Source organism: Ursus arctos, unplaced genomic scaffold (genome assembly GCF_023065955.2).
Source record: "Ursus arctos isolate Adak ecotype North America unplaced genomic scaffold, UrsArc2.0 scaffold_2, whole genome shotgun sequence".
Taxonomy (NCBI): Eukaryota; Metazoa; Chordata; class Mammalia; order Carnivora; family Ursidae; genus Ursus; species Ursus arctos.
The window spans coordinates 8,096,798-8,113,756 of NW_026622874.1; the positions used below are offsets into that span (position 1 = coordinate 8,096,798).

Here is a 16,959-nt window from a genome sequence, read left to right on the forward strand (position 1 = left end):
TATTCTTTGCTGCTTTGTTGAAGATTAGTTGACCATATAGTTATGGGTTCATTTCTGGGTTTTCTGTTCTGTTTCATTGATCTGTGTCTGTTTTTGTGCCAATACCATGCTGTCTTTCTTGATCACTACAGCTCTGTAATGTACCATGAAATCTGGAATCGTGATGCCTCCAGGTTTGCTTTTCCAAGATTGCTTTCACTCTTTGGGGTCTTTTGTGGTTCCATACAAATTTTCGGATTGTTTGTTCTAGTTCTGTGACAAATGCTATTGGTATTTTGATAGGGATTACATTAAATGTGTAGATTGCTTTGAGTAGTAGAGACATTTTAACAGTATTTGTTCTCCCAATCATAAGCATGGAGTATCTCCATTTTTTTGTGTCCTCTTTAATTTCTTACATCAGTGTCTTATAGTTTGCAGAGTACAGGTCTTTCAGCTCTTTGGTTAGGTTTGTTCCTAGGTATTTTACTGGATTTGCTGCAATTATAAATGAGATTGATTCCTTAATATCTTTCTGCTGCTTCATTATTGGTGTATAGAAATGCAACAGATTTCTGTACGTTGATTTTGTATTCTGTGATTTTACTGAATTCATCTTTCAGTTCTAGCAGTTTTTTGGTGGAGTCTTGAGGGTTTTCTACATAGAATATCATGTGATCTGCAGATAGTGAGTTTTGCTGCTTCTTGCCAATTTCGATGCCTTTTCTTTCTTTCTGTTGTCTGATTGCTGTGGCTAGGACTTCCAGTACTATGTCAAGTAAAAGTGGTGAGATTGAACACCCTTGTCTTGTTCCTGACCACAGAGGAAAAGCTCTCAGTTTTTCCCCATTTAGGATGATATTAGCTGTGGGGTTTTCATATATGGCCTTTTATATTGAGGTATGTTCCCTCTAAACCTATTTTGTTGGGTTTTTACCATAAATGGGTGTTGGACTTTGTCAAATCCTTTTTCTCCTTCTATTGAAAGGATTATATGGTTTTTATCCTTTTTCTTGTTGAGGTGAGGTATCACATTGATTGATTTGCAAATACTGAACCACCGTCATATCCCAGGAATCAATCCCATGTGATTGTGGTGAATGTCTTTTTTAATGTACTATAGGATTCAGTTTGCTCATATTGTTGAGAATTTTTGCATCCAGGTTCATCAGGGATATTGGCCTATAGTTCTCTTTTTTTGTGGCGTCTTTATCTGGTTTTGGTATCAGGATCATGCTGGCCTCACAGAATGAATTTGGAAACTTCCCTTCCTCTTGTATTTTTTGAAATAGATGCACGCTGGTTTTTTTTATTACCAAAATAAATTATAAAGACCTGGGAACTTCCCAGAAGTCCATTCAGTTGCAGATTTGAACTTTAGAACTTAGAATTCCTAATTCCTGGTCCAGTGTTATTTCTTCTTTTTAGACCTTTTTACTGAAGTACAGTACACATACAGAGTTGTGGAGATGTCATTAAATACACGACTACTTGAGTTTCTATAAACAAAAGCTCCAGACGAAGGAAGAGAACATTACCGCTTACGTTCGTTCGTGGAGCAGTGGTTGCCCAGGCTGGAGGGGGAGGGAGCGGGAGGGCAGTGGTTGTGCGTCCCGCATTTCATTTGGGGAAGATGAAACACGCTCTGGAGATGGACGGTTGCACAACGCTGTGAATGTACCTGGTGCTACTAAACCGTCACTTACGAATGGTTACACTGATAAATTTTGTTAAGCAGATTTTACCGCAATAAGAGAAGACAGATCATCACCAGAGCCTCGAAGACTCCCTTCCTTCCAGCCACTCCCCACCCCCCACACCCCACTCACCCACGCCCCAGGGTTAACTGAATTGAAACCTTATACATTATAAGGGACCATGCAGTCTGGCCGTCTAGTTTTACACACTCGGGAGGGAAAAAAGAAAGAAGCACCAAGATCGTTTGCCTGAGGTCCCACAGCGTTTATTCCCCATGAGTTGCCAGGTCAGTGTCGATTGAGTGGGAACCATAACTGTTTCTTGAATTCATGTTGGTTAAACATTGCGTTTTATCAAGTAATAGCAGATGCAGTTTATGAAGTTGTTAAATTTGCACAGCTGGGAGGAAGAGAGAGGACACTGTGTCTGCGTGTGGCGCCCCGCCGTCTGGTCCAGCCCTCCGCTCGCGGCGCCTCCCATACTGATGTGTTGTACCTCACCTTGAGGTTTAATAGCTCATTGACTCACTTTCTGTGTGCTTCTTCAGCTGTTTCCCAAAGTGATATTTGTTACAAAGGAAGGACTATGCATGTATATGTATGTTATGAATCAGAATAATAAAGCAAAAACTCACAGACCTGCCACCTATCTATGTCATGATTTTAAGTCACTAAAATGTCATTAAATCTGTAGCGTATGCCTGTGTGTCACTGGAATTCTGAGCATGTCCCGATGTCTGTCCTTTCTGGCATCTGTTGGTCTATGAGCCATCAGAGAAGTGGCACCAAGGTCTGGCTTGAGTTATAGACAAGGGCTGAGAATACACAGATCCCAGAGGGCGTGTGGCATTCTCCCCTGGTCAAGTTCACCGTTCTTCCCACCTTGCCAGCCAGCCTCGCATTGAAACTAAGCACTGCTGAAGTATTTGCCGTATTTAATCGGCCAGAGAAGTGCCCTTTAGAAAGGTTGAGGTGGTGGTTTCTGTCCTTGCCGCAGCTGCACACAGACTCTCTGGACTCCCTGTAGCTTTCTGAATTTTGGAGTCTGCTTCTTAACCTTGTTTCTCAAAATTGAAATTTATAGAAATCTCACAACACTGGTCTACAAGTCAATGATGTTCATTTAGTCAAGCAGTCATTACTCTTCACGAAGAACCTGTTATGTGGAAAAGCACCAATCTTTTAAAGTCTCAGTGAAAACTGATTTTTCTTTCTTAGAATGGCACCAGACCCCCCCTGGGTGCAGATGTGAATTTGGAAGCCCTTGCCACTGACCTGCGCTGTGATCGCTATTCGTGAGTACCGCTATCTCAAGTTCATGACCTCTCGTGGGCAGAATGGGGGACAGTGGTCCTGTGGGGAGGGTTAAGTTCGGTATCCTGTTGAGCGCCCAGGGTGGTTAGTGGCTGCGTCTGTCCTGGCTCTTCCTTCTGAGAGAAGGGACTACCCGGTTTGAGGCTCCGAGGAGCTTTGGCGCTGGGCACGTCTCCTCCCACATTGACTCTTGGTACCCAGCTTCCTTGTTCACTGTGGCTGCCTTCGCCAGTTGTCGGTCTCTTCTTCCAGAAGACGTGAACAGGCATTTCAGTGTAGGCGCTTCAGCCCTGAAGAGGGTCACCTGTGTGTGCCTCATTTTCCGAGGCTCAACGCATTTTTCACAGCACACCCCTAACCCACGTAGCCGTTAGTGACAGCAAGAAATCAGGCTTCTCTCCTGCGCTCTCATGTTTGTGTGGGAGTGGTTTTTGTCATTTTCCTTACGTTAAGTAAAGTTGTTAACTGTCCGACTTTGGGTGCACAGAGAAGACAATGGAACTCACATTTCACTAACGGGGAGATGTCTGCCCTCTGGCTTTGAAAGCCTTATTGGTCGGTGCTCGTGATACTCCTCTAGGTCAAAGCCAAGCAAGAAAGGCAGTGTTTTCTTTCTTTTTTAAAAAATATATTTATTTCAGTGAGAGAGAGAAAGAGAGCATGCTATGGGGAGGGGCAGAGGGAGAGGGTGAAAGAATCTCAAGCAGACTCCACACTTAGAGCGGAGCCTGCCGCGGGCTCAGTCCCACGACTCTGAGATCATGACCTGAGCTGAAACCAACAGTTGAATGTTTAACCAACTGTGCTTCTGAGACGGTATTTTCATGTTCGAGGCATTCAGGACAGTACTCCACAGTGTAAACTTACATCCCAACAACCCAGCGGGAGCAGTGCTGGCACTTGGGTACTTCCCATTCTATTGAAGAAGTTCATTTATTACCAAGATGATTGCACTGGAAACCACACGGATCTTCTCAGGAAGTGTAGTTATCTCGTTTCTTCATACATGGGCATCTGGGGCGATGATCCTCTTCCCTGTCTTGGCTCAGGTGTGAAGGCAGGGATTGTCTCGATGGCAGGGCACTCTTGGAACCCCAGGCAGTGGCGGCGGCAATCTGCAGAAGCCCCTCCCTCCCTCTAAGGAGAGTGCATCCCGCCCCCACAACCCCTGTTGGGATCAAACTCGTACAATTAAATGAACTTACTATTAAGAGGGGGAGGAGGCTTAATTGAGTAGTTTACAGCTTTGAGTGCTAAAACCCACAGAGGCAGTTTAATGGCAGAACTTACCCTGGGCCACATGTTCTGGATTCTCCGGTGTAGGGCGCAGGTTCACAAAGGGGTCAGGATTAACGTTGAATGGTGCACAGTTAGGGTGTTAATGCTGTGGTCAACACGGTTTGAGAGACACAGAGTTCTGCCGCCATCAGCTGCTAGTTTATGTTAGTTCAAGGTCTCTGCACCCGTGGGAGATGTTTAAATATCAAGGAAAGGGATGAGTACCCAGCATGTATGTGATTATTGCACAACCTTATAAACCTGACACCTAACCGCAGAAACATTGCATTCAGCTAATAATTTAAGCTCTGTGGGCATTTAATGTTATATATTATGTGGATAGTATTATGTATGAAATAAGTTTAATGTCTAGAAATGAGGTTTTTATCCCCAGATCTAAACTCTCTCCCAAAGAGCTGCAAGAATTCTGATGAAGATGTAATGTAGCGAAGCACCAGGCCACAGCAGTGTTGCTTGTTGAACTCAGGAACCGTGCTGACTCAGCATAGTATCACGCAAGTAATTAGATGGAGGCTCGTTCGTTGCTTTAATTCATTTGTGACGGGTCCACTCAGCTTGGGCTTGAGTCAGGGCATTAAAGACTTGCTAGCCTTTGTGCTTCCCCCTTTTGAAGTAGGTGCCGTAAATGCCTCTCCTGTGAGCTTACTCTAGGCGGTAGGTCGTGTATGGTCAGTCAGCACGTTGGCAGCATAGGCCTCGTGGATGGAGATTTTACGATGAATGTGCAGGTTTCTGTCGACTGGGCCATTCATGTAGACTTTTTACGTAAACTTTAGTATCTGTAGCTGTTAGCACAGGAGTGTTTATGATTCCTTGCATTATTTCCGTCGTTATTATTCTTCTTCTAAAAGCTAGAAATATTTTAAGTGAAAGCAAAAAGCTCTTTCCTGCTGACCATAGTGGTCAGTCTCTTCCCTGGTTGTGTGATCTGTGACTGGAAACTGCATCAGACTCTGTTCTTTGCACTGTCGTAGAGTAACTGAGAGCAGGTCTTCTCCTGCAGGGGTGCAGATCTCTCTGCTCTGGTTCGGGAAGCGTCTGTCTGCGCCCTGAGACAGGAAATGACAAGACCCAAGGGCGGAGGTGAGACAGGTACGGTGCTTTCTGGAGTGTCTCTGTTCCCCGTCCTTGTCACTCTGGACACCTCACACGACTGCTGACCCGCAGAGGGACTGTTGTCTCGCATCTGTGATAAGGAAGCTGATGTGTCTCTAACGAGACCGTTCCAATAGGCTTCGCCTCGCGTGGTGCCTGTGGCAACCATCTGGTGACCTCTCCACTTGAGCTCCCCACCGAAGTCCACACAGCACATTTCCAAAACACGTCTGTTTTTATTTCCACTGAGTTTCTCTGTCTCCCTCTCCCTTCTGTCTTCGGCTCCCGAGAATCTCAGAGTGAACTTGTGTTTACAGTTCCAGCGGCATCTGTGCCGCTGAGATTTGTCAGCACACGTACCTTCGTGATGAAGTCCCCATGTTTTTGTTAAGATTCAGTTTTCCGAACTGCTTTTATTGTAGGCTATTTCAGATTCCTTTTGGAGGATGTAAGTGATGAATCACTAAATTCTACTCCTGAAACGAACATTATACTATATATTAACTACCTAGAATTTAAATAAAAGTTTAGAGAGAAAAAAAAGAGCACTGGATTTAGGGAAAAAAAAATAAAATAAAAATTGCCAGGGCGTTCAGATTATATAATTAAAAAAAAATGGAGAGCTTTCTTATTCTGCATTAAAGTTAAGAATTAAAATAAAACAGGGGCGCCTGGGTGGCTCAGTCGCTAAGCATCTGCCTTTGGCTCAGGGGGTGATCCTGGCATTCTGGGATCGAGCCCCACATTGGGCTCCTCCGCTATGAGCCTGCTTCTTCCTCTCCCACTCCCCCTACTTGTGTTCCCTCTCTCACTGGCTGTCTCTATCTCTGTCAAATAAATAAAAAAAACCTTAAAAAAAAAAAGAATTAAAACAAAATAATAAAAAATAAAATTTTAAAAGATTTTTTGAAACAAAATAAAACAATCCTTTTGGAAGTAAGTGATATAATTTGCAAACTTAGAATATCTTCTAAGAAACAGCGTGTAAGTAGTGTGCTGCCTGAGAGGGGGGTCAGACAGCGTTTTGGGATTCGTTTCTGAAAATCTGCAGTCCTCTCTGCATGCATTGGCTGTTTGGATGTTCATTTATTCATGCAGCAAATTCTGACATCTGTGCTCTGCCGCAGTTTGCATGTCTAGTTACCTGTCCTCTAGAGACTTAGCATTGATACCTTCCTCCCCGAAATCCGTAGTGCTAGTCAGCTTCCACTAGACATGTTCAGCTACACATTTTATTTTATATTTAGGTAAAGATGGTATCCTAGTATCTGTGTAGATAGTTCACTGTTTTAATTGTCCTCTCGTAAGGTGTTGCACTAACATTCTAAAGCAAGCCTTGTTCAACATGTAGTTATTTGATTTCCCTACTTACATGATGGCACGACCTTATAAAGAAGGAGAGCCCCTTCTGATCCAGTGTTATGATATTATCTCCATATATAATACGTATTATGATATAACTCCATTACGTCTACTAGCGCATATGCACTTAAATAACTACAGAATATTACTTTCCACTCACAGTTAAATTATTTAGATTATTTAGATTCTTAAGAAGGAACAGTTCTGGCTCTTCTTCATTGAACATCGCCCTTAAGGCGCAAACGGTGCAAAGAGGGCCTTCAAAGGGTGTCTGTTTAAGAGTGATAGTCTCTTTGGGGTGTCCTGCATTAACACCTGATGAGCAGAGGGTCGGGAAATGGGGAGACATTGGTCAAAAGGTGAGACTTCCTGCTATGAGATGAACTCATTCTGGGGATCAGAGTTATTGCGTGATGATTATAATTAACAATATGGATTATATACTGGAAAGATGGTAAGAGAGTAGACCTTAGAAGTTATTACCACACACACACAAAAGGGACGGACGTGCCAACTAACGTTTGTGGTGATCACTTTACAACACATGTCTGAAATCATCACAGAAGTTGCACACCTTAAGCTTACATATGTTATAGGTCAGTGAAGCTCAATAAAGGGGGGCAGGTAATGAAAACCTGGACTTTCTTTTTTAAATAGTAATGATCTCTCTAATTAAAGATGAACAAAGTACTCTTTAATATAATTTGTCCCAAAGTAAGCTGTTTCGATTGACTGAGTGAAGAAATTTACACTAAAATGGACGCTGATATAAAACTTAAGCATTTATTTAAAATTAAATATGGGAAGGTGTGTAATTTAAATGAAAATGAAAAAATGTCCAGATCATCTAATGAGCAGAATGTATCGGGCTTGACTGTCACTCAGAACAGACCCAATGTGATCGCTGTCTCCTCCGTGTTCCCTTGACCACTTGGAAGTGTCTCAGGAGAGGCCACACCCTAGCACTTTCGACCCAGTTGTGTTTGTGATTTGCTCCACAGGTGAACTCAAGGTCAGTCAGAAGCACTTTGAGGAAGCTTTCAAGAAAGTGAAATCTTCTATATCAAAAAAGGTAAGAAATGTCTTAACATGTGTAGAGATGAGACTGGAATGGAGACCAATAGATTGTAAACTCATGGAAACAAGGAAAGTAATTGTCTTTGTGGGAGCGTTCTTGAGAGATGGTAGTTTTGTGTGTTTCTTGAAAGATTGAAACCAGAGAGAGGATGACCCATGTGGGTCTTTACACTGTCTGGGGATTTTTAATCTGTTTGGTCCATGTGTCCCTTGACCTGCTCCACCCTTCCAGATGACTCTTATCTGCCTGGAGCCAGACTTCCCCAACGGCACCGGGACTCACCCCTGTGTTTCAGGCAGGTACAGATGTCCTCACCGTGAGGTCAGAGAATGGCTAAACACCTGGTCCACTTTTCTTTACATACACCAGATGTCGCGTGTTTGCTTCTTACCGTGCGGAGATAATCCGTCTGTGGCGATGAGGGTGGCTGCTGTGACACAGAGCTGCGGGCATGTGTGCAGCCCCAGAAACAGTTGACTCGGGTACCCCCGTGATAAAGCTCGTTCGCTTGGCTGCCTCTTGTTTCGGGGCTCCTGGAAGTGTACTGCGCCTTAGTCTCGAGAACCTGCTTCCTGCTGGGCTAAGACTTCCTATAAGCCATTAGCCATTTATTACGCCAGGCCTAGTATTTCTCACGGTAATCGCTGATTGAAAACCTCTGAGTCAGAGTCCAAGGAGTTACGTGAGGCGGGCTGCCCTGTTCCGTGTCTCAAGGTTTGCTGTAAACCTTCTAAGTGAGGTGACCACCGTACCACTTCTATTTTTTTTTAAAGATTTTATTTTTAATTAATCTCTACTCCCAACGTGGGGCTCGAACTCACAACCCAGAGATCAAGAGTGTCATGTTGTGCTGACTGAGCCAGCCTTACCACTGCTGACCATAGGAACCAGTTAATTGGTTTGGGCTGGCGGTGGTTCTGATTCAGCTAGAGAAGAGTCTGCTATACCCACACTGAGTTCTCCACCGTAGCTGGAAACACTGGTCTGCCTTCGCCTCTCGGGCGTTCTTGTGTCTCAGAGGAAACGGTCCATTCTGCTGAGTATGTTCAGAAAAAAAAGTCTTACTCATTAAAATCAGAAACAGTTTAACAGACTGGTGCTCCTTGTTCTGATCAACAAGAGACTTGTGATGTAAGTGTCCTTCCAAAGGTTTTGTCATTAAAAACATTGTTTTAGTTGAAATTGTTCCCCACCTGCAGCCGGAGTCCCAGGCTTGTCAGGACTTTAGGACGTGTGGACGCAGCTCCTCCTCTAGCCTCACTGTGTTTGGTAGAAATGCAGCCACATGGTAGTGCACATGCACAGTTCTGTGACCCCTGACAAGCATAGCCGGCACTGCAGTCAGTGTCTAGAACATTCCATCTCTCCCAAAGTACCTTGTGGCCCCTCTGTGGCTGCTGCCAATAGCCCTGCCTGTGACCGCAGGTCTGACCCGTCTATGAGCACACCGTGGGAAGCCTGCGGTGTGCACTCCCTGGTCTGGCTGCTCTGGGGTCCATCCCTGTTGTGTGGGGATTTCTATCTGAGCAGCTTTCCGGCATAAGAATACAGCACGGTTCCTTCTCCTTTCCTCTGTTGGGGGACACTTGGCGCTGCCGGGGTGTGTGTGGCTTTCGTGAGTGTGTACAAGAGGGGACGAGGTTCATGTGGGAGCGCGGGCAGTGTGCGGGCTTGCCCTTCTCCTGGGTGCGCAGCTGGCACGGAGTGGCCGGGGCTCCAGACTCCTCCGTGGGAGCGGCCGAGTCCCCCAGTGTCATGGTCCTTTCACGGCAGTGTCCAGCAGTGACGGGGCCGGTGTCCTGTGTGCTGTCTGTGAGCATCTCCTAACGGTAGGACGGCCAGCGTGGTTTCACCTGCTTGTGGGCCATTTGGAGTTCTGTCCTGTCCTCGCGCTTCGCTCTTAAACAAGAGGCTTGTTTCTCTCCTTAACTGTAAACTTGCACAAATTCTTAGCTTATTCAGATGTGCATGCGGAGGATATTCTCTCCAGATCTGCTGCTCACCTTTCTGTCATCTAAAGGCATCTTCTGGAGAGCAGGAGCCTTGAATCCTAGACGAAGGCTGACTCGGCTCCTGCGTGTGTGGCTTGTGTGTCCTGCCATGGGAAATCTTGGCCATTTCAAGTTCACAAAGGTTCTCGGCTTTGCCTTTTTCTAGATGTGTCATACTTTTAGTTTTTACATGGAGGCCTGTGATCCATCCCAGATTAATGTTTTCATTTGATGGGAGGGGAGATGGGGGTCATGGTTCCATGTTTCCATGTGGCTCCTACTTGCTCCAACTCTGTCAAGAAGACTTTCCTACGGAGTCACCACACCCTCTGAAAACCAGTTGTTCACAGATGTGTGAATCCGTTCCTTTCCTCTGTCTACGTCTGTCTTCAGGCCATGATATCTTTTTTTGCCACTGTCTTGGTGACTATAGATCTATAAGTCTTGGAATCAGGTAGTATAAGTTCTCCCAATTTGTCCTCTTCTCTCCCCCCCCCCGTTTTGTTTTGTTTTTTTTAATTTTAGGCCCTTGGCATTTCCCTAGAAAGTTTATAATCCACTTATTGATTCCTACACGAGAAACCTGCTGGGATTTGGAATCGGACTGAATCCCCATCAGTTGTGAGAGCAGAGCTCAAGAATAGTGAGGTTTTCACTTCATGAGCTTAGTTCATCTGTCCATTTATTTAGATTCGTTTACTTTCTCTTCTATAAATTTATTCACTTTTTAATTCCTTTCGCTTTGATCCATCTGATTTGCTCAGTAATGTTGTGAGTTTTCATGGTAAATGTCTTACCATCTTTCATCGAATTTATTCCCAAGTTACTTATACTTTTTTATGTTATTTGTGGATTTTTTTTTACATCTTGTTATTCTAATTGTTTCTAATATATAGAAGTTCAGTTGGTTTTTATGTATTAACCTTGGATAGCTCATTTTTCACTCTCTTACTTTCTTTACCTCCAAAAAGATCAATTTTCTAGAAACTTTGCTGTAATTTTGAAAAGTTCACATATTTGCTGCTCGAGTGACTTTATTACAGAGGCTACAAATGTGTCGTGTGAAGTTTGAAATTCACTTGACCTGATTCTAAATTTGGCCATGTTTTCATCCAAGCAGCTAGAATTAGATTAAGTCTTCACTTTATCTCCTTTGCACACTTTTGCGGGTGAATTTGACACCAATATATATTGTGTTTATTGGTGGTCTCAGATCTTTCTTCCTTCTTTTTTCCTGGTCCTTCCCAGTTGAGAGCTGTGGTAAAGAACCTCTTCCTTCTGGTCGAGGACAGTGCTACTGAAATGAGAGGCACAGGTGAGGTCCAAAGGTGTGGCGTTCACTGTGGCACTTTTCTGGCTGTGAATCTGAGCAGCTCATTGATAAGCCACCTCTTTCTGCTTTTAAAATGAAGGCTCTTTTAGTTATAAATGACAGAAAGCCAACTCCAGCTCAGGTGAGCAGGGAAAAACAGTTCGTTGGGGACACCTGGGCGGCTCAGTTGGTGAAGTGTCTGCATCCGGCTCAGTTCATGATCCCAGGGTCCTGAGATCGAGTCCCGTATTGGGCTCCCTGCTCAGCGGGGAGCCTGCTTCTCCCTCTGCCTGCAGCTCCCCCCTGCTCATGCCCAAGCGTGCACTCTCTCTCTCAAATAAATAAATAAAATGATGTAATTTGAGTTTAAAAACAACAACAGAGTTTGTTGGTCCATGTAACAAGGATCTTGAGAGCACAGTTGGCTCTAGGCATGCTGGCTGCAGCACCCCATTGCTTCATTTCCAGGGGGAAGGTGGGTGCCTCCAGGCCCAGACACGTCCCAGCAAGAGAGTTCCCTGCCGGCTCTGGCAGGAGAGTCTCAGGGAAGCCTGGGGTCGGGCCAGCCCAGGTTGGGATCCCATGCCAGAACCAATCAGTGTAGCCAGTTAGGAAATTAGATGCTCTGGCCAGGCTGGGCTGTGAGGGGCTGCGGAGTTTTATGAAGGTCACAACTTCAAGCTCTAGAATGAAAATCTGTAAATAAGATGCTGGTAACTCAAGTTAAGTGACATGGTAGTGGCAGGATTGGGGTTTGGAGTTTGCTCCTGAAAGAGAATCACTAGACTTTGTTCAGTGTGCAAGTAACACACACATTTTAGCCTCTCAGACCTACTCACAGAAATGGCAATTGCTTCGAAGTGAGTTAATGTAGGATTAATGATGAGGAAATGTCTAAAAAGACAGAAGAAAGGTGTGCACGTCCTGTCCCAAGGTCTGCAGAGCTGGCCTTCACAGTTTTCAAACACTTGGCACGCTCTTAGTTTAGAGTCCAAATGCAGAAATGCGTCACCTGGCCCAGCAAACCCTCAGTAGCTGTTTGAGGTTGGGGTGTCGACAGTGAGTAGGCACTCCTTCTCTCTTTCTGTCCATGATCACCAGCTCCCACTCCAGCAGGGCTGGGCCCTTAGGCTCCACCTGGAGATCCCTGCCCATCCTAATTGCTAATGAGTGGCCGCGTCCTCTTTGGTCCCAGGAGGACCTGATAGGCTGCAGTCTGTGAGGACAGATTCCTGACACAAAAGCCTGGGCCCTCCGCCAGTGGCTTCCCAGAATCCAGAGACGTGCATGTTGGCTGCGTCATCCTTCCCCGTCTCCCGCCCGCACATAGCTTTACAGACAGCGCATCGTAATTCCCGGTGCTGGTTTCCCTGCACCCTGGAGACCTGAGGCCGGCTTCGCTACTAGTCCACGTTGAAAGCTTGAGATTATTTTCCCAGATATTTATTATCTCACGTTACAGTCTTTTCACTCTGCTTACTCTGGCATTCTTCCACCGTCAGGAAGGAAACCTCACTCAGTCGGATTGTTTTCTTTGCTTCCTCTATTAAACTACCCCAGAGCAACCCTCCTGTTTATCTGCTCATTGGTGGCATGTTTTTCACACCCACTGCCCACAGCTCTTCCATTCTCTTCTCCACACTCAGGAGTAGATGGTTCATTTCCCGGATTATTTCCACCCCATGGACACCCCTCAAGTGAGTGGAGAGGAGAGGAGAACAACTTTTCAAGTCAGAGTTTCCCTTCCCCCAGCTGTGTTTTAACTGATTACCTAAGATCCAACTCTTCACTTGTATCGAGTACCTGCTGTATGCGTGCCAGGCCCTGTGCTAGACTCACAGATAGAAAAATCGCGGGAGACGGGGCTCCTGCACAGAGAACACGTGTTAACCTGGTCACTTGATCCCATCAGTGTTAGAAAGTGGCTTACACGTAACTTGTCTTAAAAGGGATCAACTGATTTAAAAACATATCTGCACCTGTCGTACCACACATTGTGAAAGGCTACCTGTATGTCCTAGTGACACTTAGTACTAGCATATTCTTCTTCATATTTTTGGTGATCATGAATCTTTATTTTATTTTTTTTTTTTTTAAGATTTTATTTATTTATGTGACAGAGAGACAGCCAGCGAGAGAGGGAACACAAGCAGGGGGAGTGGGAGAGGAAGAAGCAGGCTCCCAGCAGAGGAGCCTGATGTGGGGCTCGATCCCAGAACGCCGGGATCACGCCCTGAGCCGCAGGCAGCCGCTTAACAACTGCGCTACCCAGGCGCCCCCGATCATGAATCTTTAAATATTTGATTTCTGAAAAACTTAAAGAATAAGAAACCACAACTTCTCTTTCAGATATGGGCATAGTATGAATTTTGAATAAATATTAATTTGTTTGAATAATTATTAATTTGATTGATCTTTTAAAAATAAGGCATGACATCAAGGTGAAGCTTTACGTTCCTTATTTGGCTCCTTAACTGACCCTCATGAAGCAGTTACTTATGAAACCAGTGACAGCTGCTTGTGGGGAGAGACTGGTGCCTGGGGGGCCTTTGTCCTCTTTGAACTTTGCACCATGTGGTCTTCCCTGTTCAAAAAATTTAAATATTGAGGGGCGCCTGCTGGCTCAGTTGGTGGAGTGCATGACGCTTGATTTCTGGGCTGTGAGTTCAAGCCCCACGTTGGGTGTAGAGATCACTTACAAAATAAATTTAAAAATTTTTAAATTTAAAAATATATATTGAAAAATAGTAATTTTAAAGTTCCAGAGGACCAAAATAGTAATAATAATTATCTCTGGAAATGAGGATTAACTTTTTTCTGCTGATCTGTATTTTCTAATATTTCTATGATAAATCTTGTTTGTAATTTAAGAAGTTATTTTACTCTAAAAAAGGAATTGCTCTAACCTGGTTATAGACTATTACTAATATACAGAGGGACGCTTTTATCCTATTTCGGAGTTAATTCAGCATTTCACTAATTCCTATTTTATGTTCACTTTTGAAACTGAGAAAACTTGAAAAATCACTGAAACAAGTACATAGTTGTGTTTTTTTGTTCTTCAATTCCATCTTTCAAATTGGAGGTGACCATTAAGTACAGTCCAGGAAATGACTTTCCCTCGTGAATGGAAAATCCGCCCTGCCCTCTGGTCAGGGTTCTGACTTGTTGCAGAGAGAACATCCGTTCTGCCTTTATCTGATTCAGGATCATCCTAGAATAAAAGCTAATGGTCGTAAAGTCCCCTCTGAACACTGGACAGACCTCATGCGTGCGGCTGGGCCCATCATGGCCGCTTCTGGGAGCGATGGTGCATTTCTGTGAATGTCTCCGCGACCGCCAAATGTCTGGCGCGTGTCCCCAGGCTGCTCGGTAGACACTTCAGAGCTAAGACCTTTGTTGTTGTTCGAAATCATTTAAATGGCTCTGCTCTGTGGTCTTTTAATTTTTGCGTATTTTGTGTTGGAGACCAGACAGGGGCGACCGAAAGTTCTGTGGAAACCAAGCAAACTGCAGCAGCAGGAAAACTGCAGAAAGACCAAGCTGGGGGCGGGGGGGGGGGGGCGTGCTAAAAACACCAAGCTGTTTTCCAAAAGCCTCAATAATTATAACATTGTGATAGTGTACATGAGCCGACCCTAATACATAACTTCTGTAGACAGTCCATCATGCTGATCCCCACAGCAGTGACAGAAAGACGGGGATTGATGTGGGGGCAGCTGGGAGTCGGGATCACACATCCCACGGCAGGCGGGCCACACTCCAGAGCCGGCAGAGCTGCAGGTGGAAGGGCTGGAGGCTGGGTGTCCCTGGTCGAGGTGTCAGCAGGGCTGGTTTCTCCCGAGGCTGCATATCCTCTCCCCATGTCCTCACACAGCCTCCCCGGGCCTGCCTGTTCTTCATCCGTCTTCCTGCAGAGATGCTGGTCCTGCCGGCTTCGTTATAACTTCACGGCCTCCCTGGAGACCTTACCTCCAGTCATGGTCACTGTGTGGGCCTGGGGGTGGGACATCAGCCCCCGTCACACTCACCAGCTCTGTGTCTGTCTTGTCCCCTGTTCTCAGGACCAGGTGATGTATGAAAGTCTGCAGTGGTCCCTTAGCCAGTGACCCCAGTGGCGGCGGGCCCCGGAACAGGCCAGTGCGTCCGGCCGGCCGAGAAACCCACTCGCCCTGAGCTGCCCACTTGCGACCTGACGCGGATGGGGCCCCGAATGCGTGTGTTATCCCAGACTGATGCGTCCGGTCAGAGCCAAAGACTCTTCCCAGCTGCCTAGCCAGGCGTGGGAACACCCTCCCTTCTCTTCAAAAACAAGAGAGACGTTTAACTGCTCAACTAAAATAACCGATAACTTTTTTTTAATAAAATGTTTATTTTGAAATAGTCTCGACTGTACTTTGGAAGAGTTGCGATCACAGTAAAAAGAACTTTTCCCCTGAGCCATCTGAGTGTAAGTTGCCAGCCTGAGGCCCCGTCACCGCCAAATACCGTCTCCTGCGCCCCAGGATCCCCTGATAGCCCCTGTCACATGCAGGAAACCAGCCGCGAGACATGGCTGTCGCGTGGGCGCCTGGCTCCTGCCAGGCCCCTCTCTCCAGCTGCCCCAGGTCGTCCTTGACAGAAGGGCCAGGAGTGAGCTGTTGCGTCTGTTCCTGTTTCGCTCGAGTTCCCTCGAAGTCAGAGCAGTTCCCATCTCCTGACTTCTGACTCTCTGGAAGGTTCCAGCTTGGTTACTTTGTAGAAAGCCCTCAGTGGTTTGTTGGCAGCGTCCTCGCGGTTCCACCCCGGTTACACGACCATGGCAGGAGTTTCACGAAGGGGTGCTATGTTCTCACTGCATCCTGTCCAGTGGCGCCGTCGGAACTTGTCCCGCTCCTGACGCGGTCTCTGTGATCCCAGGCTAGGGTGGTCCTGCTGGGCTGCTCACACGTGGCTCCTCTGTAGAGGGAGGTGCTGGAAACCACGAAAGAATCCCTTCCTCGCCATCACAGCTAGCTGGTCCTGTGCTCTCACGTGCAACTCTCAGGTTGCCTCATGTCTGGCCCCTTGCGAGCCCCTCCGAGCCTGCGCGCCTTCGACAAGTCCCCGCTGTGTTCTCAAGGGCTGCGTCTGTGTTGTGTTCACTGTTGTCGCTCATTCATGTGATGGGACGCCGCAGACACGGGGCGCTTGCGTCCTTTTCCTTCCACTCCCCACTCCACCTCATGCTACAGAAATGTTTGTGCTACTTTGAAGAATAATCGATAGGGGCACCCAGGTGGCTCCGTCGACTGAGCGTCTGACTCTTGGTTTTGGCTCAGGTCATGATCTCAGGCTCGTGAGACCGAGTCCTGCGTCGGACTCTATGCTCGGCGTGGAGTCTGCTTGGGATTCTGTCTCTCTCTCTTCCTCTCTCAAAATAAATAAATCTTTAAAAAAAAATTTTTTTAATGTTAAAACTTAATGTCAAAATTTTTCCTGTAATTCATAATTGTTTATCTGATTTTATTTATAATAAACATTTTGAAATTAAGAACAGAGTATCACTATTGAAAGTGGAGGTCATCTAAAACTTAACTACTGTGAATAGGTGAGTATAACCAGAGGCTAGCTGGCCTTCCTTTCCTCCCTGTTTTTCCCCTAACCCACCGAGTGCTTTGCTCGTACTGTCCTCCCATCCGGTCAGTGGTGAGAAATGGAGGTTGAAGTGGTGAGCACTGTTTCAGCTGGCCTGTCACCTGTGCCACTGTCCACTCCTGGGAGACCGTGAGCTTCAAAGGTCTGAGCCGTCAAGGCCATCGGGACAGAAGCTGCTTCTGGCAGTGCCATCTGATTTCACTGCTGGGTGAGCCT

At 45.9% G+C, this 16,959-nt stretch overlaps 1 protein-coding gene across 3 annotated transcripts in view; it reads left to right on the forward strand.

Annotated features, from left to right (window-relative positions):
* The window catches only part of NVL (nuclear VCP like), a 90,150-nt gene extending 74,642 nt beyond the window's left edge, over positions 1-15,508 (forward strand). For all 3 annotated transcript variants that reach the window (XM_026509489.4, XM_057315573.1, XM_044387961.3), the window contains 4 exons: positions 2,895-2,971; positions 5,293-5,381; positions 7,748-7,818; positions 15,192-15,508. In XM_026509489.4, coding sequence (XP_026365274.1) covers positions 2,895-2,971; positions 5,293-5,381; positions 7,748-7,818; positions 15,192-15,236 — 282 coding nt within the window. In that variant the 3' untranslated portion in view covers positions 15,237-15,508. The remainder of the gene's footprint in view (positions 1-2,894; positions 2,972-5,292; positions 5,382-7,747; positions 7,819-15,191) is intronic.
* Positions 15,509-16,959: the final 1,451 nt, after the last annotated feature.